This window comes from Saccopteryx leptura, chromosome 1 (genome assembly GCF_036850995.1).
Source record: "Saccopteryx leptura isolate mSacLep1 chromosome 1, mSacLep1_pri_phased_curated, whole genome shotgun sequence".
NCBI classification, from domain to species: Eukaryota; Metazoa; Chordata; class Mammalia; order Chiroptera; family Emballonuridae; genus Saccopteryx; species Saccopteryx leptura.
This window is the reverse complement of record NC_089503.1, coordinates 27,731,784-27,758,660: the sequence shown is the minus strand read 5'-3', so window position 1 is coordinate 27,758,660 and position 26,877 is coordinate 27,731,784. Positions and strand designations below refer to the sequence as shown.

The following is a 26,877-nucleotide window of genomic DNA, read 5'->3' as shown; positions in this document are numbered from 1 at the left end:
TGTGGCTTTAATGAGGGGTAGAGTAAGAAGCAAGATTATATTTTTTAAACCTTAATGCTTTATTTGACTCTATCCAAGGAAATCGATGATAATATTCTGCTCTATGTAATCCCCTCTCCTACATCAGACAGAGGCTCTGGCTCCTGTCAGTCCTACAGTGATATTCCTATGTGGCTCTCACTAAATAGTTGTCATGTTCTGCCCTGGAGGGAACTCTATGTCATCAGGAGGGGATGATAGACAGAAACATATATAAACACACACTTGCTTTCAAAAATAAATATAGGGCTTCCAGTTAAAAGGCACCATGTAAAGGAAGCAAGCATCCTCTTTCTTGCAAAGCAAGCATACAACTCTCATTAACCTTGTAACCACAGCCTGTGTCGGTATTAAGACTCAGACCCCTTAGGGGTTGATACTTGGCTTAGGGTGATTCTTTGTCTTGGCCTTGATTTGGGAATGAAAGTCCCTGGGCTTCTTAGGTTCTGTGACGTATGTCTTCTAGTAGACAATCCAACCAAAAGCAGGGTCCCCAGGCTGCTGTACATAACTTAGGCTGGTTTGCTCTACCCCTTTTTCCTCTGCCGTGACCAGGGTTAGGACTCCATTCAAATCCTCTGTGTGTTTGTGCAGGTCTGAAATGGTGATAGCACCTTGACCTGCAGAGAAGACCAGGCAAACTTCTATGTGGGTCTGTAACAGTAGGTTCCAGTTCCCAGTGTTATCTTGATCTTGACCTGAGGGCAAGCTGCTTGGCCTCCTAAGTCTTCCCGTCCATAAAACCCAGACAATTAGCTTTGTCTCATGACTTTTCCTTCCCTGTGTCTTTATCAGTCTCCTCGAGAATCCTGGGATCCTAGAACAAATGCAGTCTATCCTAGGGTTGGAGGTTTGACATGATAATGAGGCTGTTGCCTGATGACTTTTAGGCAGTGGTGAGATTAAAATAATTTAACAACTGGTTCTCTGCCCTAATGACCATTTTAAGTGTAAAAAAAGATATACTAAAAGGTAGTTTATTATTTTACGCATTTAATACTTAAATATTAAGAACAATAAAAGAGGTACTTAAAACTAGATTAGGTTATAAAAAAGAGTTTTAAAATATTAATGTAAAAATATTAAATAATATCTGACAAAGAACAATAAACTTGTTAAAATATTTCTATATTGTGTCTTGATTGGTGAAGACTCTTGCAATTTTTTTCACCTATGGATGGAATGAACATTGTTCAGACCCTCAAACTTTGGCTAGGACCGCCCACAACCAAGCGTGCCAAAAGAAACTTCACAGGAACCCTTTGGAAAAAAGCGACCATCTGCCAGCCAGTGAGATTTCACCATGTCATATTAGCTTGACCACCCTAGGGACCCTTTAAATATCTCCCACACGGGTCACCACTTGCGACTTCCCTGGCCTCCATCTTTCCTCGGGGCCAGGGAACCTCACCTGGCGGGAAGCGCTCTGTACTAAATAAAGCCTTTTACTATTCCACGCTTCGTAGCTCCGACCCCCTTCCTTCCTTCTCGGTGGGGAAAAATAGCTTATAAACATCACTACGGGCGCTTAGAATATGCTGTTGTGCAGATGAACGTTAACAAAGAATAAGGGATGTAAATTTGTGATTTCTACATTAGGCAGTTGCCCAGGTGCCCACCTTAGAGAAAATCCTGATTACAAGTGCCATTTTAACAAGGAGTTCACTTTGCTCAACAAAAAAATTAGGTATTGGTTCTGCCGAACTGGTGCAAACAGGCTGAATCCCACCACTGCTTTTAGGAAACTAGCAGTGTCTTTATTATATAAAGGCTCTGGTGTGTTTGATATTTTTGTGGTTATACTTTTAAACTTCTCATCCATGAGAGACATGCCTAAATATCTGAGACTCTTACAATAGAAGGCCTCAGCATCAAATCCAATTTTTAACATTCTCCATTAAACATCAAAACTTTTATTCATTCTATCTATCTATCTATCTATCTATCTATCTATCTATCTATCATCTATCATCTATCATCTATCTCTATCATCTATCTTGATGCAAGGGCTGTCTTGATGAAGTTGACCACAGGATAAAAGACCTCATATGTACATACTCTAAAGAAATTTCTGTATATATGTCTAAAAATCTATTTTTGGGGGGAGATGGGAGTACTGTTTTTGTTTTATGCTAAGAAATTCAAGCAAGTCTCAAGTAAAGAAGAGAACCAGTAAGTACCCACTAAGCACCAGACACATTGTTAAGTACTTTATGTGCATAAAACCCCCATAAGTACAGTGGTTCATGAGTATGAGGTGACATCTTTTCATCCCTTTTATCCTCACCATCCCAAAGTGACTCTTCTCAGTCTTAATGAAGCATCCTCAGATCTAAAATGGGCAGGATAAAATGGATGAATGAATGGAGATGTAACTGGAACTTTTTAGTTAGAAAATAAAGGGCTTATTAAAGGTAGTTGGCAGTGGCCTGGAGAGTGATGTCACTTTTGGAATTGCTTTTGAAGTTCATGACCTCTTAACCTTCCCACCCCATCCACCTGCTCGTGATCCCACCTGCTGTCTTCAGGGTGATCCCAGGCATAACTGCAAAGGAGTTGTACTGGCACTAATAATACCCTGTCCTCCCAACACATACACACACACACACACATAAACACACACACATGCGTACATACATACACACACGCACAAGCACACACACACATGCGTACATACATACACACACGCACAAGTACATACACACATGCGTATATACATACACACACGCACAAGTACACACACACATACACACACCTGGCATACATACATACACACACCTGGTATACATACATACACACACGCACAAGTGCATACACACACATGCGTACATACATACACACACGCACAAGTACACACACACACACACCTGGTATACATACATACACACACGCACAAGTACACACACACACATACACACACATGCATACATACATACACACACACACACACACACACACACACCTGGTAGTGGGTGGAGTTACTACTTCAGTTGCTACTCCTGATTCATCACCCATGCAAAAGAAAAAAAAAGTCGCCAGGCTGTTCCTTTAGGGCCCTGCTCTCAGATCTGGAGCTGATAGACTAATTGGGGCTAATGTGATAATGGGCAATAATGACTTTTACTGTTTTTATCAGACATTTACATTTTAACTGGGCCCTTGGGAAATATGTGATGGAAGAGAGGAAGGGATGGGAAAGTTCAGGTTAGGTAGGAAGGCAGAGGGGCTTTTTAGAGCCTCCCTAAGTTGTACACTCAAACCTTCAAAACCTCCCATACCTGTCTGAGCTCCACAACCCTTCCAAACCACCCCTGCTCCCCTGCTGATCTCTCCACCCTCAGAAACCTTGGCATTCGTGTTGCACAAACTGGGAAAACAGGCAAGAAAGGAATGTCACTACTGCTCACTCACCTTAACGTGACGACCGCTTACTTTTTGTTCCATTCAGCCTGTGCCCACAGACAGACTTTTCTTTTTCACACAAAGAACTTCTTAGTTTTAATCACAAAATCTTTGTCCCTTTGCCAAAACTCAATTTCCTTTTCCTCTCCCACAGAGGGGCAGCCTGGTAAGTGAAAGAAATCTGCTTGGACATTTACCTCAGGTCCGGCCAGTGGCCAGAAAGACCTGAGAGAAAGTTAATGGTTAGAGGAGGCCATGTTCCTGGCTGGGAGCAGTGGCTCACCTGTGTGGGCGGAAGTGCGGTGAGGACCCAGTGGAGCAGAGGATGGGGATGGCATTGGCATGGGCATTTACCATCCACAGAGCCTCCCGGGGGGGGGGGGAGGGGGCTTGCCCAGACTGTGTTGTTTTATTTCCAGTTTCAGCATTTTGGTCTTCCCCTCTGTAGCTCCTATTGGGAGGGAGCATCGATAAATAGTAAAAAGATCATGTAAGTGTCAAGAGCAAGTAAAGAACGTGGGTAATCTGCCAGCTGGATAGTCAGCTCTTGCGTTGTTGAGAGTTGACTGTCCACCTGAACGATTCAGAGGGGAGCCTCGCTCCTGGGACCCTCTCTTTAAACTGTCTTCCAAGGCTCTTACCTGGGGCCAGGAGAGACTGGCTTTTCAAAGTCCATTGGAATTGCCAGGGGCTACCATCAAAGAAGTGATTGCAGTGCCGACTAAGAGAACCCATGTTATGTGTGGGCCACCTGGCTGGGATCCCCTTCTAAACCTGGTGCCTCCATAGCCAGGGCGAAGATCTTGATGCCAAAGCACAGTGGACTAAATACCGATGAGCACATGGGGCAGATGTCACTCCCCTATGCCTTCCTCTCCTCTGGGTTTGAATTCCTGCTCACTTGGCTTTTACAGTCTCCTTTCCTGATGGTGTCTTTGGGGAACACGTACGGTCCTTTTCACCCGAAACAGCCTCTAAGCTGAAAAGAACAGTCACCACAAAATCAATTCCTCATCCATTAACAGGTTGTCTCTCTGTTCCTGAGACACAGGCATAACCTGGTTAGACCTGTTTTGTTTGAACACTAACGTGTGAGTTGGCCAAATGCAAATGAACCAATGTTTGTAATCCTTTATTTTATTTTTTTTAAAGGGCCTGGCAGCCAATCAGAAGAGGGGGAAGTGACTTAGGGAATTCCCGGTTGGTGGCTTATTGCTTAACATCCTACAAAATGATTTAAAATTATTGTCATATGCATTTATCTTCACTCTGATGAGGGCTCAGACGTGATAACACCTCTGGTTCCCCATCCCCATAGGAGCTGGTGTGAGGGCTGCCTGCTGCCTCCCCTCTATCAGCCACAGCTATTGGATTTCCCACCCAGAATCTTTAGTAAATGAGGTAAGTCCTTATTTTTAAACCTTCTTTTGAATCTGGAATCCAACCACCTGAGTGGAAAGAGAAACCTGCCTTGAATCAGACAGGTGAAACTAAAGCAGACACCCGGAGGCAGCAGGCAGGAAGTAAGCTCGCTTCACCTGTGCTTACCTCGCTGGGTCTTCATACAATTGTATTTTTGGGGCCAGTTTGAATGTTATCTGAATTCCCTGCATTGAGCCTGGACTTGCAGTCACTGTGAATTCACAAGCCCCTGGTTTCCTTCTATCTGTGTCTCAAAGCCATTTCCTTGGGTTGAATTCCTAGCCAAATAGCTAGCTCGGTGAAGGGCTGGTGGGCTCACTAGCTGTTGGGGCTCAGGTTCTCACTGTTTAGAGTTGTCCTCTGTGGGTGATTTTTTTCTGACGCAATTGTAGGGAAAGGCAGTCATTTTTAGTATCTTTTGGTGTTGGAAATGGCTAGAAATAAGCAAGGACATTAGCATCCACATTTGAAAATGTGGTCAGTCAGCCCTGCTCGGCAAGGGCATTGGGGAGAGCTGCACACCTAAAATGACTTTGTTCAGAAAAAAAAATTTTGGCAAAGAGTTTCGCCATATCGCAAGGTGACAAACTAAGCCTTTGTTTGTTCCATAATGGACTGACTACTCTGACCACACAGGCAGATGTGAGTCAGCAAGACCAAATGCCTTCTAAGTCAGGGACTCTTGATTTTGTTTGGATACCATGGAGAAATACTGGCTCCAGGGTAGATGGAGCTGGGGACAGTGCAGAATTAATCTTCTTGTTGGTAAATAACAACACTGAGTCGGGAAAGTGATATTTTTTAAATTGAATTTATTAGGGCGACACTAGTTAACATAATTATACGGGTTTCAGGTAGCCAATTCTATAACACATCTCTGTACACTGTATTGTGTATTCACCCCTGCCCCTAAGTCAAGTCTTTGCCTATTACCATTTATACCCCCTCACCCTCCTTCACCAGCCCCATCCTGGCAATCACCACACTGCCACACTGTTTTCTGTGTTCGTGAGCTTTTATGTTTTGTCTTGTTTTGTCCTTTTTTGCTCTATCCCTCCTTGCCATTTGTCTTTGCCAAGGTTTAGTATACTTCCAGTATTGTGGGAACATGTGTCTTTTTTAAGATGAAGAGCTAGATTCTGTGAGTCTAAGTGCACAGGTGTCTCTACTGTTTTCTTACCTGAGTAGCAGGTAGAAAGTGAATGTTTAGATTCTGAGAACTTTCCAATTGAAGATCTAATGCAGGAGTTAATTCTGTAGGCATGGGTATGAGGATGTGTCCAGAAAGAGCTGTATGATGTACTAAAGGCATTTGGGGGTCATGAGTGGCTGTCTGCTAATTCCACGGAGGTCAAAGGAAGAGTCAATTTCCAATCGGGGAAATGAAGCCATGTTATCGGGATGAACTGCATGGATAAGCAATGTTATCAGAAAAGGCGCTGAAGAACAGGGACATTAATAGCTGTGTTTGGAGTTTGTAGAAGGCCCCACTTGTTTTCTTTTTGAGATCTAGGATTATAAACTACAAAATAACCCACTAATTCCACCTTTTAATACTGTAGATCACATCACTTCCATAGCAATCGCTAATGGCTTATGTGGATAGATATTCAAAACAATGATGAAAAGTTAAATGAGGGTCGTTTGTAATTATGTTTGAAAAAATAAGTATACTGGAGACTATTTCTTTCCATGTCTCCAAAATATTTTACAAAGGCATTTTAAGAGAAAGTAACTTTGAGGGAACAACTGTGGTTTAACTTCTCCTGTTATTATTCAAGATGGCGGCTCGGTCAGGACTTTTTAGGACAGTTGTGATGACTTTGATCCAGGCACCACATCTGTAAAACCTCAAACTCAATCATATCTTCTCTTTTGTGTTAATAAGTGTCTATTTGTTAAATGTAAACAAACTTTTTGTGACATTTTAATTTATTATTTATTTTATTTAAAAATTTTTAAGAGATTAAACTACATTTTATTTTATTTCACTTCCTATGGACACAATTGATAGTAATTAGACAAGCTCAACAAATTGGTTCAACATTTGAAACTAGGCTAAAGACAAAAGAGTTGAAATTCTGATATATTTAAAACATTTTTACCACTTGAGGACCTTTTTTTTTCACTTAAAATTTTTGTTATATTTATATATTCTAAGTTTTTCTTTTTTAGTTTCAAGTATACAACCCAGTGATTAGACATTACATATTGTATAACTTCGTAAGTGATCATTTTGATAAGTTTTGCACCCAACTGACACCATATACGGTTATAAGAATATTATTGACTATTTTTCCTGCACTGTACTTGATATCCATCTCCATGACTATTTTAAAAAATGTATCATGAGCTCTTCAACATGGGAGCGCCTTGGGCCTTTCTGGACCTCCGGGAAGCCTTGTACCTTCATACTTATGATTCCGTGTTGATGCTTCCATTAATTTACCAACTTTACCCAGGTCGTCTTTTAATTCCTCTTTGACTCCTTGAGAGGCTGAGACAAAATGAAAACTGAGAGGTTAAAATATTTACTCAACGGCATTCAGTGAGCCAGTTGGAAACTGGAAAGAGTTCATATCAGGTCTTCCATCAGAATGTGAGTGCTTTGGGCCAAAGTTCACTGCTAGGAAGTAGAATTGAGCTATTGTGTATCCTGTAATGTTTTATTTCGTCCTCACACCCCTCAGCCCCACCTCCAAATTATGGGATCTTAGCCCTGCGTTGTGTTCCTGAGACCATCTTGCTTTCCTGAAAACCCAGTGTAAGAACAGCGTTCAATGTTAAAGCATCAAGCACAGACATAGACATTTATACAAACCATTAAAAAGTTGTTCAGTCTTCTCCTCACCTGAGGCCGAATCATTTCTAAACTCTATCAAAGAGATGTGAGCTTTCAAAGACCTCTGGGTGGGGTTGGTACCCAGAATGCCATGGTAGAACCTGCTAACACACTTGAGAAGCAACACCACAGTTTTATGGAACCAAATATAAAAATTGGAACCTGATTTTTGGTGACACCGTTTTGCTGTGTTTTAGCCCATTTCTCTTGTCAAGATGGCTTTCTGGTCGAGTTAGAGTGACCATCATTTCTGTCGTGGGTGGGGCCCCGGTCGGGAGGCATCAACTCCACTGCAGGTTTGGTGTATAGAAGCCACGCGTCCTCACCCTGGCTTTGTTACTGGGTAACTGACCGAGTGCGGTGGCTTGCAGCTTGGGTAAGCCGGACCTGCAGTACGGACTGTCATCTGAAGACAGAGGCAGGAAGGCAGCTGTATGTTGACAGGCTTTTCTTCCATCTGTTTAATAACTGCAGAGATGGGAAAGATAAACTTGTCTGAATGTTTTCTTACTTAGTTGTTAATAATGTGATTTGTCTTAAGGCGCAGGCAATTGTGCTCTTATTAGAAATATGTGACTACTGTGTTTAGTTAAATTGGGCAGGGTTTTAAAGGGCCAGAGCAGGAAGCTGTGCAGGACACAAACAGTGGGGTAGGGAGACCGGCACTGATATCAGAATGGGACCTATATGCCCAGGCTGGATGGCACTGAGGTCAGGAAGCGATGTGCTGGAGTAGAAATTTCCACGGATCCTTAGAGTTATTTGATAAAAAAAAAAAACAAAACCCCTTTTATTGGATTTCAGAAAGGGGAAAAGTTATTTCTTTAAGAATTTTCCCTGAAGTATTTCAGATTCACCCTCTGAGGGACTAGAGAGCAATGTGGACAAAGCATTGCTCAGCATAGTGCCCAGACCGGCAGTCGGAAGACCTGGTTCTCTAAGGCCGGCAAAGCTGCGTGCTCAGAGCAGCACACTCCATCCACCACCGGGCTTTCATTTCCTCATCTGGACAGAGGCGTTTGAATCCGATTGTCTTTAAAATCCATTTCAATCCTCAGAGTCTGATGACAGGGGAGAACTGGGCTGTGCCCGAGGTCAGCAGATCTACCTGGAGTCTGTGGAAGCTGAGAGTGGGGTGGGAGGTGCCCTCCTGAGGATGAGACAGGAAAGACAATCAGTAGGAGCCTTTAAATGGCTTCTTTAGAGTCTTCAGATTTTTGGCTAAAGGATATAGCTGGTGGAGATACTAAGACTGGATACCTAGAGCCTTTATTGAGGGGGTTAGGGTCTGTTCCCATTGGCCTCTTATATTCACAGTCAGTGGGACTATGGAATTGATGAAACTAAACTGTTTTGTGACCACTGACCACAAGGAGCTGTCGATGTACATGAGTAGGTACTTTTAATGATGCCTTCCATAGACCACCAAAGTAGTCTGCTGAAGAGTGACCGTTCAGACACCCATGGTGCGAAGTCAGTTTGTGTGGTGCTGATCAGTCCCCCCTGACTGACTGTTTATGAACTATTGGGTAGCTTGGATGGACAGGGACTCAGTTCTCCTCGAGGAAGACCCTAGGGGTAACAGAAGGGGTGTATGATTGGCTGAGCCACTGGGCAGCCAACCTGGATGGAGACTCTGGTGTTTCCAGAGGGCCCTGGCCTAACGAGACCTTGAAACAGGGTCAAGTAGGGTGGCCCATTTAAAGAGGCCCCCAGGGTTTTAATTAGCCTCGTTTTAAAAGAAACACCCTGTAAAAATACTCTTTTAAAATTGATTTCACTAGCACCTAACCACACTCCGTGTTCAGTTTGTTTTATAGGGTTGGACCCCTAGTTTTCACAGGGCTGGACCCCTTGTTCCGGCTTATTAGATTCACGTTACCTTCTCCCCCCAGTCTTCTTCCACACCCTGGCCCTCAGAGCCCCCCCCCTCCCCTTCTCTCTCAGAAGCATCTTGATTGTTATTAAAGGTAGGAATCTATTTAAAATATGGCCGGGGCCCTGGCCAGTTGGCTCAGCGGTAGAGCGTCGGCCTAGCGTGCGGAGGACCCGGGTTCGATTCCCAGCCAGGGCACACAGGAGAAGCGCCCATTTGCTTCTCCACCCCTCCGCCGCTCTTTCCTCTCTGTCTCTCTCTTCCCCTCTCGCAGCCAAGGCTCCATGGGAGCAAAGATGGCCCGGGCGCTGGGGATGGCACTGTGGCCTCTGCCTCAGGCGCTAGAGTGTCTCTGGTCACAACATGGCGACGCCCAGGATGGGCAGAGCATCGCCCCCTGGTGGGCAGAGCGTCGCCCCATGGTGGGCGTGCTGGGTGGATCCCGGTTGGGCGCATGCGGGAGTCTGTCTGACTGTCTCTCCCTGTTTCCAGCTTCAGAAAAATGAAAAAAAAAATAAATAAAAAAAAAATAAAAAAAATAAAATACGGCCGATAGGGGTGCATTCGAAACTACTTTCTGATGAAAACAAAGCCAGCCCCAATGTCTAGTATATTTCGATTATTAGTCTAATAGACCACCTCATTAACCCCACTATTTTAGCACAACTGCTTATTTCTACTTTTGCATGACTTCGTCTAGATGCACACTTTCTGCGATACTGTAATTGTGGTGAACTTAGATTTCCATATTCTGCCACTTCCCCCTCAAAATAAACAGGACTGGGAGTTGACCCTCATCTGTCCAGTTATGGACTTGAGAAATTTCTGTAACCCTGCCACCAGCTCTTTCTCAGCCTGACGTAAACTTCTTCCAAAAGTCTGAATAGTTGTTCTTGGAATATAATGGAGGTCTTCCACATTTTTTTTTTTTTTTTTTGTATATGATAGTGGATCTCGGAGAATATGGCTGTTCTCATAGAGGTTATTTGGGGATCCCTCATAGGGATCTTTTCAATAATTCCCTCAGTGGAGATAATGTTATATTCTGGTAGTTCAGGTAAGTGGGGTCCTAAAGATGAGGCTATTTTCAGCCTTTTCTTCGTGGTGACTACTGATGAGACTTATTTGGTCTTTGTAGTAGGCTTTAGACTTGACGCAAATTTAGCGTCTGTCTCAATAGCATCTGCTTATGAAATTAGAGCACACCTAGATGGCATTGTAACTCCATTGGCCAGAAGGTGATGGAGTGAGGGACGCAAACAATGAGCAGACTTTGCTTGTGTGTAAAAGGGGTAGGAGGCTATGAGCTCTGGTTGCCTGGAAACAGCTGAAACATGGTTCAAAGGACACTAGGTTTAGACTCAGAATACCTGGATTCAAATTTGGCTTTGTTGATGCGTAGCTGAGTGACCCTGAGTGAGTTATATAAGCCCTCGAACCTAAGTTTTCCCACCTGGTAAATGGGGCTAATGGCATTTGCACAGGACTGTTGTCAGGATTAATTTAGATGCAGCAGAATCTGAAAGCACCTAGACAGATGCTTGTGAGTAAATGCTTAGTAACATGTAGAGCTGCAATTGAGTATAAATCCTCAACATGAGTGTTTTCAGTGAGTCTCTGTTGGGTTGAAGTGGATGAACAATTCTGGGATTTTGTTTTTTTGAAATGATCCATGTTGGTTCTGCAATGAAACTTAGGGAAAGAAATGTTTATAGGTTTTCACTGGGGAAGGTGGGTGGCAGGGTGGTGGATAGATTGTGGTCATGCAGGACCTCCAAACTGAGCTTTGTCTTGAGTAGCGCAAACCACCACCCATGGGGGTTCCAGTGAAGACCTGGGGCAGGCACATACGCGTTCCTATTCCTGTGTCTCAATGCCTGGCTTATAGGAGCCTCCCGAAAACACTGATCCCCCTCTAGGCAGTTCATGGCGAACTGCAACTTGATACACCATTGCATACCCCTACAGTTCTCACGAGTGTTTCTACATATCTACTGATCACTGCAGCTACGGCATTGCTCTGGGTGTTCTAGTGGCTTAAAAAATATTCCTACTTACTATGCCAAGGCACTATGGGGTCTGCCTCCTATAATTTGTTCAAATGAGGCTTCTGGCCATGTGAAAGTAGTTTCTAGAAGCTATCTGAGTTGAAGAAGCAGTCTTTGCTGTTAATAAAACAGGAGGAGTTCCTAATATCTGGGATCCAAGGGTCTCTCCGTGCCCATGTAGAAAATTTAGGGACTGTGAACTTGGATGGGAAGAGTTGTTTTCATTTTCAGTAACCTAACTGAAATTTAACATTTTCTTTTAATATGAAGGTAGGCAAAACTCCGCAGTAGTATCAGCTGTACCTTTGACTGTCACCAAGAGAGTTACAGGCAGGTTCAGGCCACATTACACCTGTTGCAAATTGTCTCAAAATATTGACATTCATCACTACCTATATTTCTTGAAGGTTAGTAGACCGGTATGAGATAGCCTTATTTTATCTTTTAATATAGAAGTACATATATATCACACATTGATTTTAAAAAGTATTCTGATCATTGTATTGCAATAAAAACTTCCTTTCTAATCTTGTATATTTTATTTTGTCATTTAAAAACATTTTGAGGAGGGTTCTATAGGTCTCATCAGACTTCAAATGGGTCCGTGGTATAAACAGAAAGTGAAGAACTCCTAATTCAGAGCAATCTCTAGCATAGGGCTAATGAAAAGACTTCTGAACAGTGTCGGCTAATCGTTGGTCCCCGTTACAATACAGTAGCAGTATATATTTTCCCCACTCATTGTTCCTGCCTATGGGTAGTTTTGTGTTGCTGTGGGACCTTGGCATAACGAAAATAATGGTAATAGTGATAATAATAATGGTGATAATAGCTAACATTTGCTGAGAGCCAGCTGTGAACCAGGTACCTTTGCAGGTACGTTCAATGTCATACTCTGTTTATTTCTTCAGCTACTTCAGATGGTTGTTCCTGGGGCAAAGGCAGAAAAAGGTCCCCCTCCCATTCTCTGTGGTGCAGGTGAACACAAAAGTAAAGACTGACCCCTAGACAGGGTCTGTGTCCCGGGTCTGTAACTTGTACAGTCACACAGGACCCCTCACTTAGAAGAACCCTGTGCTCAGTTTCGTGCTGTTGTTGCTGCCTTGAAATGCTTTATACATTTTGAACAAGGGGCGCTATGTTTTTCTTTTGTACCAAGCCCTGCCGATTATGTAGCTGGATCTGCCCCTGGATGCGGTGAGTTTGTTCAAACGAATGACAACTCCCAGGGCTGCGGAATTCTTGTGGAAAGGCGGTCCCTGTCATCCTTATCTTGCTCATCTAACCGATCTCTAGTAGAAAGCTGAGCCTTGAGCTTTGGGGACTTAAGAGGTTCTGTCCGTGGTTTTTGGCTAAGTTTCTACAAACTGGTCCAAGGTTTGAAACGGGATCATGGACTTAGTGCAGTGGTAGTCAACCTGGTCCGTACCACCCACTAGTGGGTGTTCCAGCTTTCATGGTGGGTGGTAGCGGAGCAACCAAAGTATAAATAAAAAGATAGATTTAACTATAGTAAGTTGTTTTATAAAGATTTATTCTGCCAAACTTGGCAAAAATCCGACATAAAATACTTGGTAAGTAATTATTATTATATGCTTTAACTTGCTGTAACTCTGCTTTATAAATTTTATAAAATAAAGTTACTTCCCTACTTTGTAAATCACCATTACTATGGAACCGGTGTGTGGTTAGAAAATTTTACTACTAACAGAGATACAAAAGTAGGCAATAGGTATAAAAAAGTTGACTACCCCTGACTTATTGGAAAAAGGTGAGAAGTTTCCTGGGTTTATTTGCTGGAGTGATGGAATTCAGGCTTCCAGAATGACACATCCACAGTCTTCCTCTTGTCAGGGTGATGCCCACAGCATGGCGGGTCTGTCATCAGGACCTGTGATGGCTCAGACATCAGGTGCTTTTCCAAAGAAGCCATAGTTTCCCCTTAACTTTTCAGTAATAATAAGTGCTCTTTTACCCTGGCTAATAAGTCTGAGGTGGCTCCAGGCAGCCAAGCCCAGCCCCTGAGTCAATCTGGGGCTTTCAACAGGAAGCCAGACTGAAGTTTTGATGGATGGGTTTGAGCAACCATGAACTAGTACTTTTGTAGCATCCTCACTGCTGTATGCTAAAGGGAACTTTCATATATAGCAGGGTGATTAGTATGCCTCCTAGTCACATTTAAGGAAAAAAATTATGGGAGTTGTACTTAAAGAAATCTCATCTTCCAAAATAAAAGTGTGCAATCCTAAGAGACATCCTCCTTCTCTTTAGAAATACAAAGAGCCATTTTCAAAACTACAAAGAATTCTGTTGCACTCCCCTTCCCCCAATATATTTATTATAATAAATCCAATCCATTTACTAGCTCTGTGTCTGTGGATAAGTTGCTTAAACTCTTTCTGCATCCTCATCTAGAAAATGGGGATAATATTAGTACCAACGTCCAGGGTTATTGCAAGAACTAGAGATAATTCATGTCAAGCCTAGCTCAATTCCTAGCACATCCTGAATGCTCAATAAATAGGAACTTTATCACTGTCATAGTTTGTGGTTTTTTAATTATATAGTCTGTGAGATTCCATACTGGTGGCTCTTGAACTTTCCTTAGCTGGAGCATCTTGTTATTTCTTTTAGGAAGAAACCTGACCCTTGAAATGGTCGAATCCATTGTCCCCGTCCATCCCAACCCCTCCCTGGCTCCAATCCCCGCTCTTACCTCCCTCCACCCTTTCTGCATTCCTGCACAGTTGGTCTTATTTATTTTTCAGTCAACTGAGAGTGTTGTTAAATCTTTTCTTTTTCTGGCTGCCTGATTTGGTTCTGAGGCACTTCACTCCCTGCCCTGCTCATGACAAGAATGCTTGGGAATGCTCAGCCAGCCACATCCCTCTCCTGTCAGAACACCCTGTTCTTAATGTGCCTTCAGAAGCAGCATTTCTGGCCTTTCCCCATTGCTGTGACCCCCCACCACCCATTAAGCCAGTGGTCTGCTGGTAATGAAGGCCAATGGCTCAGAGACAGCTGGGGGAAGGTGGAGGGGAACTTCGTGCATTGCCCACGACCCGTGCTTTCCTCTCAAAGCTTAAAAAGAGACGTCAAGAGGCTTCTTCTGTTCTGTGTGTGTTGGAGGCTGGGTGAGGATGCCATTGCTTAATTAATGTTGTCATGATCTCCATTTGAGTGATTTGTTTAGCGTTTTGTGGCCGTTTTTGGCTTGAGCTCATCATGTGACATTGACAAAGTGATGAGAAATGAGAGTGTGACGATGCCTGGGATTAATGCAGAAATTGTACCTTGAGCATAGGTCCTTTCCACCTGGGACTTGTCACTCGGCAGGACATGAGCGAGTTTGAGATAGGTATGGGCAGCCTCGTTTCCCCATTGGGAAAGCTATGGTTTAGGGACCGGGATTTTCAAATTATGCTGTTTGCTCAGCACTGGACGTAGGAAGTCTATGTGGGAGAGGCCAGACTGAGAGTCAGGCAACCTGAGTCTATGTTTTAAGAGGTCACCCTTAGACCACACCTACTCCCTGAACCATATTGACTCTTGGAAGTCAACAATTTGGAAGAGTGCAGTTTGGTTTTGATCGTATCCTGGCAGCCCCTTCTCTGCCCTTGCTAATCTGATTCACGATCTTAACCTGGGCTGGCTGGAGGTTGGCCATGTCATTCTGCAGATCTTGGACACCGCTCAGTGCCATCACAGAGCCAGCCAATGGAAAAGTACAGTGTCTTCTGTTCTCCAGGCCCTACCAGCTCTGGCTGGTCTGCTTGAGTCCCTCTTTTTTTGAAGGGAGTGGGGAGGGGGGTGCGTAGCATCCCAAATGAAAATGTAGGGTTTTGTGTGTGTATATGTGAGTGTGTGATTTTTATTTTTTATTTTTATAAGAAAAACAAATTGGCATGAATGCTCAGTCAAACCAGCTCAGGCTGTTCGGGCAGATGCCTTTCTTTGCTTTTTTCTGTTTATTTTCCAACAAATCAATGCTTAACTGGTTGTTATCGGAGCAGAGCAACAGGTGCAAAAAAATAACTCTGCTGCCAACTCAAATGAAAAGGTAGGGCTTATACCCTCTGGGAGGTATTCAGAAGATAACAGAAGCCCCTGCCAGCAACTGAATTAACAGCTCTGTTTACGGTGGGTTTTATGTTAACAACCTGCTTCTAACCCTCCTACACATAAACACACCATTGTCTCGGGGAGAGACATTCAGCCATCCAGACAACCAACGGCTTTATTCTGCCAGAGTGGAGATTGCTTCTGGCTGAGGCTGCTTTGTGAAACTCAGGGGCATTACCCTGCCTGCCAACTTGATGTCTTAGTACGGGTTTCCTGTGAGGGCAAGGGCATGGGGTTGCCGGAGAGAAGGGGAACTGTCCTGCTTTTAAACGTAGTTGAAACTGTTGTCAAGGTTGGTCGTTTCTACACACAGAGAGAGCAGGATGCCTGTCTCTCTCTGTTCTTGCCTCACTCCATCCCCAATAGGAGGTGGGGACTGTGTGCTCAGATGACTTTGGAGAGGGCTACCATTGTTTTGGAAGTGGTGTTCCTGCTGAATAGTCTACCAGGGCAGACGGCATCTGCGCTTTCTCCCCAGCACCCCGCATAGTGTCTGTTAGACATTATCTACACTGCTCACAAAAATTAGGGGACATTTCAAAATGAATATGAAGCTATAATATATATATATCTCCATATTTATATATATGGAGATGGATAAATATTGATAGTAGCGTGATAAGAATTTCTTGATGATCATTTCTCTCCCCTGAAGGCTAAGACACTGATTTTCCTGGGTATGAGGGCTAAAATCCAGGGTGGTTAAGTACTCTTTTGTAGGGTTGAGGTGGGGGTGGGATCAGGTAAAGGATGACTCAGCCAGCCATGAGAGTCTCCTCATAGGAGGGATCGTCATAAAAGTCCTCTGTAAATGCTGTGTTCTGAGGCCCAGTTTGTTTGTTCAGGCTCCAGGGACTCCTACTTGTGAGTAGCTGAGCCCTGTTGAATTTACCAATTTGGTGGTATCAAGCATTAGGAGCGGCTTTATTTCAAGTCGGAAAATAACATGGTGATCGAATCTCCACAGACAGATTGGAGCGTGAGTTCTCTGGATTGAATGTGTTGTCTCGAACTTTTCAAGGGTTTCCTGACATTTAGGAATCCTTCCTTCAAGACCGATGTCTCCTGGAGTTTGTTATTGTTTTGTGGGAAATGAGGGAAGGCACGTAAGTGAATCTATGACAAGAACCTTTTAACTGTGAGAGTACTTACAGATTGGTTAAAGGAGGTTCTTTAAAGTATAGATTCTGATTCAGAGATCTTGGGTGGAATCCTAGGACCCTTCAAATTTACCTCCTCCTCAGGTGATGATGATACAAGTGGTCTACAGAACAAACTCAGAATCACTTGTGTGGCCTCTTTAGCGATGTAGAAACATAAGCATCGTAAGGGTAACCGCGGATGCTACAGTTCCTCTGCTTTTTCAAAGACCTACAAAGGGCTGTGACTGTAATAAGAAATAAGGCCTGGGTTCTTTTGTTTTGTTTTGTTTGTTTGTCTGTTTGTGTTCGCTATACTTTCCTCACTTTATGATCATTTGGTTTTAGAATAGAGAAAGGGGGTTAATGGGGAGACAGACGCTGAAGTTCAGGGTGGTAGGAAATTTGGTGAATTCTTCACGGCATTCCACACAGAAGCCCAGAATGACCTTGCCAGATGCATGGTTTACACTTCAGCTGCTGAATGAGAGGGACAGTGGAGTCCTTCCTGGTGTCCCTGTTGGGGAACAACACTAAGGTCAGTTAAGAGAGCAAGAACAGAAATGGGGTCTCCCAACCCTGACTCTACTAAAAGGTTTTCTTTTAATTTCAATCTAACCTGAATGCAAAAAAGATTTCTTAAAGATCCATGGCATCCATAGATCTGTAGGGGTCAGTGGATGGTCTCTGGTGGGTTGGGCTCTCACAAAATACATGTAAAACCAGATGTGGATGTGCGTATTTGGTAGAAGGACAGAGCCCTAGCTTCTGTTGAGGTCTGGAAAGGCTCTGTGACCTTGTAAGATCCAAAGCTTGCCCTGTTCTTCTTAGTTTGTCATATCTGAATGGAATTGATAAAAGCTCTCGAGGTCCTATAAGGTAATCTTGTCTTTCAATCAACTTTGGTGCCTGTCCACTGTCAATATCTGCGTCTTGTCTCAGTCTGGCACCAAGAATGATAAAGATCAGCATAATGTGTATGTTTCCAAATGGCTTACAGTCAGTAAAGTCTATCTATAAAGGATCGACACTTGGCCTCCCTAGACTGCATCATTGCTCATGAAAACGCTCGAAAGTCCAGGAATAATACTTCAGATATTGCCCCTGGGAGCGTGAAGTGTCTGCTTCAAAACACATTACAAGGTTATGAAATTACTTGTGATGTAATCCCGAGAGGATCAAATACATTCTCCCAGCTTGATTCACATTTTGATTCAGTTGAAAAACATGAATTATTGTCTGTATTACATTCAGTTAGATTTCACATCAATGTGAGTTTTTCTCTTCCCTATTTGGGAATGTAGTTCTTTTGAGATGATAGTCATACTGAAACAGGAAGTCAGTGAGCTGTTGCAACATTCTTAAGGCAAATGCTTCAAATTCACCTGCTGTAACTTTAAGGGCCGAGAAGGGTCTGGGTATCGCTTTCATCGCCAAAGTAACTATTTAAAATGCCTAATTTCTCTTTTGGTTTGAGGAGTAAAATTACCCACATGCCAGCCACCTCCCCGGCAGATTGGGGATGATGTAGTTGAATGAATGAAAGAGCTGGGAGGATGAGAGACCATGGTCTTGACTTCCACACCCCTGGGGTTGGGGACAGAGAACACAGGCACAAGCCCTGCTTAAAATCTGCTCTGTAACCCTTAGAGCTCCCGGGATATCATTACCTTTGCGGCAGGAGGCAAACTGTGATTTTTGGCTTGCAGTCTAATTCAGATAAAGCACAAATAATGACAGATCAGTTTATCTCCGAAATATAAAATCAAACAAATTATTGAGTCATAGAGGAATTATTTATAGTATATCTGTGTTCAAGGTAAAGCAAAAGCAGGTTTACAATTGTGAGTATGTGAAACAATTTATTCTTGTATTATTATTTTATTTTCCATATGAACAACTGTAAATCTACTTTTGTCTCATCCTGTATGCATGCATGCGTACATATGTGTGTATGTATAGGTCTATATGTGTGTACTGATATATATATATATATATATATATATATATATATATATATATATATATGTATAGACCTATTTTAATAACTAAAGGAGTGTCATGAATTAAATGGGCCCAGCTTTGGAACCACTAACATAGCCCTACCCGAACATTATTATGGAAGAGGCAAAATAAAGGCAGCTTTCTATTTTTTCATCCTGAAAGGAGCTCTTGGATATATTGGATAGAGAAATGGTTTTAAATTGTTCTGGTGATGGCCTGACCTGTGGTGGTGCAGTGGATAAAGCATCGACTTGGAACACTGAGGTTGCTGGTTCGAAACCCTGGGCTTGCCTGGTCAAGGCACATCTGGGAGTTGATGCTTCCTGCTCTCTCCTCTCTCTCTCTCTCTCTCTCTCTCTCTCTCTCTTCTATCTTCCTGCTCTCTCCTCTCTCTCTCTCTCTCTCTCTCTTCTATCTAAAATGATTAAATAAAATCTTAAATTGTTCTGGTGAGAAGGAAAGAGGGTCTCAATCAGGGTACCTGGATGATTGAATGGGCCAGAGAATGTTACTATCTTGGAGAAGCTGGATAAAGGTGCGAGGCCCCGAGCACAGAGGGAGGATGCCGTGCCTGTGTGGAAGGCAGGTGGCGGCGAGGCTGAGTTGGACTCAAGGGCAATGTTTTTCTTGGGAAAATACCTTCTCCTCAGCAGAAAGTGGCTACACTTGGAGGGATTTTCTGCTAGACAGTCCGAGTTTGAACTCTCTTCTAACTCTAATTTTTGCTAAGCTGTCCGACCTTGGACACATTCCCTAGCCTCTCTGAGCCTCAGACTGGCCATCTGTGAAATGACATAATATTAGCCTTATAGAGTTATTGTAAGTCTCAACAGAGATAATGCATTTAAAACTATTAGCACAGACCTTACACATTAAGAGTTTAGTAAGCTCTAGCTACCATAGTCTAGTTATTATTATTCTTCTCATTATTTTTACAGCATTCAGTCCTAGGTCTCAGTAACCCCACCCTGGAGCAAAAGACATTGACTCCCGCTGAACAAGCCCGAGCGGGGCTGTGTTTATCTCTGCTGGAAGCTCTCGTTGGGTATTTAAGAGGAAAGGCCAAACGAGCAGTCCTTGGCCTTGATACAAGTCCTGAGACTGGGCATAACCTCCTGGGTTGGGCTCCAGCTCCCTGTCGGAGTCCCAGCCGTGCCTCCTTCCCTTGCTTTTTTTAGTCCCTATCAGGTCAAATCCCAGACCTTATTCCTTGGAGTGACTGAGCATTGCTTGTGCTAAGGGACCATGTAGGATAAAGAAAATGTCTGGTCGTTCTCTGGCAGGGGCTGTCATTTCAGACACGACACTCTCCTTTGCATCTGCAAACCAGCCATTGCGTGTGGGAGTGCAACCCAGGGTGATCTCCATGCCTGTGGAGGTGTGCCGCCCACTGCTCCCGGCAACCTGCGGCACAGTGGGCCTCGTGGGAGGAACGGGAGCAGCAGGGATGGCTTTCAGTCCCTCGAGCAGGGACCATGCTCACAAAGACAGCACATCTCTGTGAGCAACGGCTGGGAGATCCTGTTCATGGCTCAGCCTAATGCTACCTCCACAGAGCAGCCCAGAATGGGGGTGGGGAGGCAGGACATCCCGCTCTGGGCTCTGCTGTGCCAGCGAGCCAGAATTGGAGAAGACTGCGTAGGTGGAAGAGGGGAGAGGCCTCGCTTGACATAAACTTGGCCTTCAATTTCCTCCTTGGAGATCCAATAACACAGTAGCAACGTAATAAATAACAAGTGTTATTATAAGAACCAGCTAAAATTTTCAAGTACTTACTATGTATCAAACACTTCTCTATGCAGTTTACAAGTATCCTCTCATTTTATCTTTCAACAACCCTTTTCCTATCCTCTCCGTTTTATAAATGAGGAAACTGAGGCCCAGAGAAGCTGAATTACTTGCCCAAACCTACCCCTTTAGTAAATTAGCAAAGCCAGGCAGGACTTGAATGGTGGCTGTCTGACGCCTGTCTGGAGTTACCAACCATTATACCATCCTTCCTCTGAGTTCCCCCTGACTCCAAGAATGTCCCCAAATCCAACCAAGACATTTTCAAGAGAGACTTGCGGGCCGTCCCTGTCACAATAGCTAAATTTCTTGACACCTGGCTGGCCTGAGCTAATATGCTGAGGCTTTTGCCGACCTTCTCCTTGAATCCGCACATCAACTCCACCTCTCCACTGCTTTCTGTCCTACGGAGAAACAGAGGCTTTAGAGACGGCAGTGCTTCCCAAAGGCACACGCAGCCAGCTGGCTGTCGCTCTGCCGTGGAGAAGCACAGCAACACCAAGCTGGGTTTGAAGCTCCATTCTCCTCGTATCTGTGCTTTCAACTCAGACATCAGGGAGATTCCATCTCTGCTGCCAGGATCACCATCACCCTCTCCCGTTTGTGCCGCTGAGCCACAGCCACAATGTAAGAGACTCTGAAACTGTAGGGTCAGGCCCAGTGTCCTGTCGCCCTGCCCCCAGGCGCAGTGGTGGTCACGCTGGGGCTGGAAGAGCATGTACCTGTGATGAAGACCTAGTGGAGGGGCGGGCACAGGGTGTTGGACTGTCTGTGCACATGGGTGGCACAGTAGTCCAAGTCCTTAGCAATTTAGGGCTGTGTGGGACTTTGTGTTTAACCTGAAACCGCCCATTAACGAAGTGGGGAGCAGAAAGTGGCCTACCTCTCACACCACGGTGTGGGTGGGGCCACCCCAGCATGCACGATGCTGCCTCTGCAAAAACGAGTTTTAATGGGCCAAACCCTAGCGGCCCATCCTTGGCAGGGCAGTCGCTGCCTCAGATGGAATAGGCTGGAAGTCGAGAGCGAGGTTTTCGTCTGCACTGTCGTCTGCTGGGTAGCATGTATGGTTCCTCGGCTTCCAATGAATCATAGATGTCTGTTTCCAAAAGTGTCTGTCTTAGAAACTTGCACAGAGGGTGACATCTTGATCAATATAAAAGTCTGGACGATTAATGAAGGCCTGGAGTCAATGACTGTTCCCTCTCATTTTTTTTTTCTATACATGAAGGGGGATAAGAAATTATAGATGAAAAAAACAAACAAAAAACCCCTGGATCATGCACATTGCCTTTCAGTCTTTGAGTTTGAAATACAATTTACAATTTACAGTTTGTGTGTGGGCATGCAGTATTTTAACAACCTAAGCAACCATTTTAGTCTATATTCCCAGAGTACAGAGTGGGAATAGACAGAGTTGGGACTTCATATCCAGGGCATTTTCCTAAACCTCCCCTTAGGACGCAATGACTTGGTCTGTACCAGGCACTGGACTGGGACCTCACTGTCCTTTATGTCATTGAATCCTCCCACAAGCCTAGGTGGTAGGTGCTAATGCCACACCTGTTTCTCAAGAGAGCATAGAGCCGCTCACAAAGGGTAGGGAACAGCCCAAGGTCACCACGCTAGCAAGATCAAAGTCAGAGTTGTCACTTCCATAGGTTCTACTGTTAACCAGCTGAGTGTATGTGTGGGGGATCAGGCTCCAGGGGACATTTTTTTTTGAGGGGGTTGCTGTTGTTAGAATCTAGTGGCTAGAGGCCAGGGATGCAGCTAAACATCCTGCAATGCACTAGATGACTCTGCAACGAAAAAGCCATCCTGGCCCCAAATACCAGACACGCAGAAGCTGAGAAGCTGCTTTTTGCTCCACGCACATGGCTGAAGACCACCCCCAGCATTCCCCCTTGAGCTGAAGGGAAGAGAGGGGAGCCCTTTTCCAGCTTGCTTTTGCCTGAAAGGGTGAAATCATTCTTATAATACTTAGGCTCTGCATTTACTTCTTCAGTCCTGCAAAAAGTAAAATGTGTTAGAGAAATACCTTGAGGACTGATGTTTACAAAAAGGGAAAGGAAAGCGATTTTTGTCGAGGCTTGTGTGCTGCAGCCGGAACCCCTGACACTCTTTACCTTCCAGTGCAGTCCTTAAGCTTAGAGGACATCAGCGTTTCCCCTGACTCCCCCTTTTAAACCAAGGAAGAAGTTGAGGCTCAGAAAAGTTAACATTCTCAGGGTCACATGGCTCAGAGGTGGAGCCTGAATGCTCAGCCAGGCTTCAGAGATTCTAAATCTCTACTTCATATCCTGATGCTTTGCTGTTTTGTTTGTTTGTTTGTGTTTGGTGGGAAATAATAAATACTATGCTGAAGCTAAAGTAGGAAGCTTATAGAAGAGCGTTAACTAATCCCCCTACTTTTAAATTAAAAGGATTGCTTTTTATACCCCATAAAGTAATCACTAGGTACCATAGAAATTCCGTATTAGTATATGGGAGCGTGGGTGAGTTGGTTATAATAATGCTTTTTTTTACAATTCTCAGGTCACATTTATTACCCATTATCTCATTTGATCTTCACCACAGTGCTCTGAGGCTGTTTTGGAGGGGGGGGGGGGGGAAGCACATGTCACCATTTTACACCTGAAGAACTAGGCCCCAGAGTCTGGTGGGGCTACGTGAGCCCGGGACCTTCTGTGCCCATCCTGAGGGCACTGTCCCTGCAATGCCACGCCGGGCTAGAGACACTGACCTCCTTTTCTCGCAAGCCTGGGTGAGCCCGAGTGAACTCTGACTCACCAAGGGTTAAGCCACATGAACTCTTTTATGAGGAGTAACCATTTACTGCCCCCTGTAAAAAAGGGCCCCTCACTGTGCCGGCCGCTTTCCCTAGGAGAGGGGTGCCAGCAGGGAGCAGTGCTCGCCCACGCCAGCCCCCGGGGGGTGGCTAGGACAGCCGCCACCGTGCGGTCCCCGAGGCTCCTCTGCGGGCTGAGTAGTTCTGGATGGCTCCAAAGGGTCACAGCCAGAAATGATGTCCTGCTCTGAGGAAAGGGGCTTGCGGAAATTAGGTCACATGGGGAGAACCGGCCCACATTGTCCTGTGACATCTATTGAGTTCTTTTTTACTATCCACTAAGTTCTCTCCCTGCACAACCTCATTGGAGTCTCATAGTATTTTGAGTGTTGGTATTGTTCCCATTTTACAGGTGGGGAAAGTGAACACCGGAAAGTTTTTGGCTAAACAGACTTGGAAGTGTCTCAAGATCACACACAGTAATCAAGGGGAAGCTAGGATCTGAGCCCATATCTTTCCAACTCCAAAGCCAGGGTCCTTAGCCCTTACCTCACTCTGCCATCTGGGGTTTCATTTTGGGAAGTGCTGAGCAAAAATTCTGAGGCAACCAAAGACTCAGAATTGGCCAGAGCAGGCCTTACTTCCACTGAAATAGCCACTTAGAAATAACCCTACAGGCAAAGCCTTGTGAAAGAGTTTCAGGGAAGTCTTCCCTCCCTATCCTCCCCCCCCCCCCCCAGCCTGGAGGGCCTATTCCTCCCTGCAGATGGGCTGGGCTCTGAGCTTCAGCCCTTTCAGGGTTAAACAGTAACCTTTTTACTGCTTGTGGTTGAGCAAATTTTGGCGAAGAACAAGCCCAGCCTTGAGCAAACAGGAGACTGGCCATGCCCCTTCCCTTCCCAAGCCACCCCCTCCAGAGACTGAGAGGTGTTCTTTTCCCTTGAAGTCCCTCATCTGATTTCCTAGCTTTAGGGCGGTTGTTCTAAAGAGCTGGATGGGGTAGGAGCCCGGTTATTGTGAAAAAGAGAAAAAGCGTTGACTTACATTGGTTTTTCCTTCTCTGAGGGTAAGAATCAAAGAGGTTTCTGGAAAGCAACTTAAAAATGACTTAAGTCACCTTCTTTAGGTGTTTGTGTGGGGAAACTGAGGCCCACGGTTGTTTCTGGTTCAGGTTATTCAAAGAGGTTGTGACTCTCCTCATAGTAACACCTGCTGTTATATGAGCCATGCCCTATTTTGTGCCAAGTGCTTAAGGTGTAGAAACTCATTTAATCTCCCATCAATGCCCATGGTTAAGTATGACGATCTGCATTTTGCATATAAGGAAACTGGGGTTCAGAGAGGTTACTGACTTGTCAGAATTAGCACTAACCTTAGCTCATTAGTGGTAGAGCTTAGACTCAACCCCAGCTCTTTCTGGCTTAGAAACTCTTCTTGCACAGGGTTGACCCCGCAGAACCCAGTTCTCTCGTCTTATCACGCGGTGGTCCCTTCTGTTGCGATGTTCACCATTCCCACCCTGTCTTTCCTTTCCTACCTTCTCCTTAGGCTGGCTTCAGGTCCAATTTTTGCCAAACAGCCATGATGATGATGTTAGCAATATCATCATAAAGGTTTCTGTCTAGCCTAATTGAACTCTTAATCACTGCTCTGTCCTCAGTACCTAACACAGTACCCAGCCTATGATGGGGCTGACACATTTTCGTTGACTAACAAATACATAAATGAATTTTTACTTCTTGTCCAGGCCCCTCTCAGGCCCTCCACAGAACCAGAGGAGCAGTTGCTAAATCAGGAAAAGGGTTTATGAGGGCTGGGACTACTCTGGGTGGGCACTTTGATCCTGGGGGTACTGGGGACACTTAAGGATGCAAGATTCCCCCACAACAGCCAGAAAGATTTCTATGATCTGCTGCTATTAAAGCTAGCTTTTTCTCCCTACACCAACATTTTTGGAAATGCGATTACTTTTATAAATCCTCGGTAATGTTCAAGCACCTTCTGAAAACAAGGCTGTTCTTTTGAATGACTGAACGTTCATTCCAATGGGGCTGGAGTCTAAAAGGTGGGTGCTTGGCTTCAGGGAGGGGGGGCATTACAGGTGTTGGACAATTGAAGCAAGAATTTGGACAGTATGAAATGTTTACATTATTTAAAAAATTCAAGCAAGCCCATGAAAGACAGACTTTTCTCCTGGGTCCTTGACTGAGAAAACGGGCCCCTCAGACTGAGTAAGTTACCTTTCGGTCAGTTTTGAAGCTTGCGTCATTCTCCAGGTCTCTGCAAGAGAAAGAGAGTCAGAATTTTTACGAGGTAGGTAGAGGAGGGGCGGTAACTTGTTAGGGAAACCAGTTGACTCCTGATATTCTCATGGAAACCAGATACTGCAGGAGCTGTAGGTCAAATATGAGCAAGGCCCTTGGGTCCCAACCCGCCCCATGGCAGATATCTTTGCTGGAGACACTTGCTGGGTGCCCAGGTGAGGGGCTGCCCCGGTGTGCTAAGACCTGAAATTGTCTGATTTCAGAGTCCCTGCCCAGGTGCCGGGTCTGTGCTACTACTACCAGCTTGGATCTTCATTGCTTGTAATTTCACTTTGAACAAAATCTCTTGGGCATTTTCACTTTTATTTTAAAAAAAAAGAGAAAGAAAGAAAGAAAGACTTGGCCGCTGGCCAGACGCGCCTTGTGAGCAGGTATTGCATTTTCCCTCCGTTCCATTCCCGATCAGAGATTATTCATTTATGAATGGGTGGCTGTAAAAACTTGCCTCATGCATATGAAAACCAAACCTGGAAATTTTTAATTGCCAATGAGTTTTGCTTTTACCGAAAGGGCCGTGGCAACGTGCTTTGTGGGCAATGGTTGGGAGGACACGTTCTTCTTTTTCTGTCTCCCTAAATTAAGTTGATGACCTGTACTCTCAATACGACGTTTGTCCAAGAGGCACTGACTGAATGGGCTATTTGATCACCTTACAGATCATGATTCTGGAAGGAAGTGGTGTAATGAATCTCAACCCCAGCAACAACCTCCTTCAACCGCAGACAGCCTGGACAGACAGCTACCCCATGTGCAATGGTAAGTGGGCTGAGTGGGTGTCATGCCCCATAGGGATTTTTGCCTCGCTCTCATTAGGCTTGAAAAGTACAGCAGGAGTTGTGGGGAGCCGTGGGAATGAAGAAAACTTTTCATGCTGGTGTTCTCTTTAGAGCCCGGTGCTCCCGACTGAAGCCCATTTGATATATTTTGTTGTTTTTTCCCAAGATTCCAGGTTCTGGGTGGAAACCTAGAAGAGAGGGTTGTGGAAGAGATGTCCAAAGGGAAGGCCGCCTGTTGAAGCTTGGAACAGTGTTTGGCCTAGGACATCAAGATAGGATTGGAGAGAAGGGCGTGTGCGTGCAT

The 26,877-nt window shown here is 44.5% G+C and overlaps 1 protein-coding gene across 2 annotated transcripts in view; it reads left to right on the top strand.

Moving 5' to 3' along the window:
- Positions 1-4,684: 4,684 nt before the first annotated feature.
- The window catches only part of EHF (ETS homologous factor), a 42,839-nt gene continuing 20,646 nt past the window's right edge, over positions 4,685-26,877 (top strand). For both annotated transcript variants that reach the window (XM_066363410.1, XM_066363405.1), the window contains exons 1-2: positions 4,685-4,842; positions 26,454-26,553. In XM_066363410.1, coding sequence (XP_066219507.1) covers positions 26,457-26,553 — 97 coding nt within the window. In that variant the 5' untranslated portion in view covers positions 4,685-4,842; positions 26,454-26,456. The remainder of the gene's footprint in view (positions 4,843-26,453; positions 26,554-26,877) is intronic.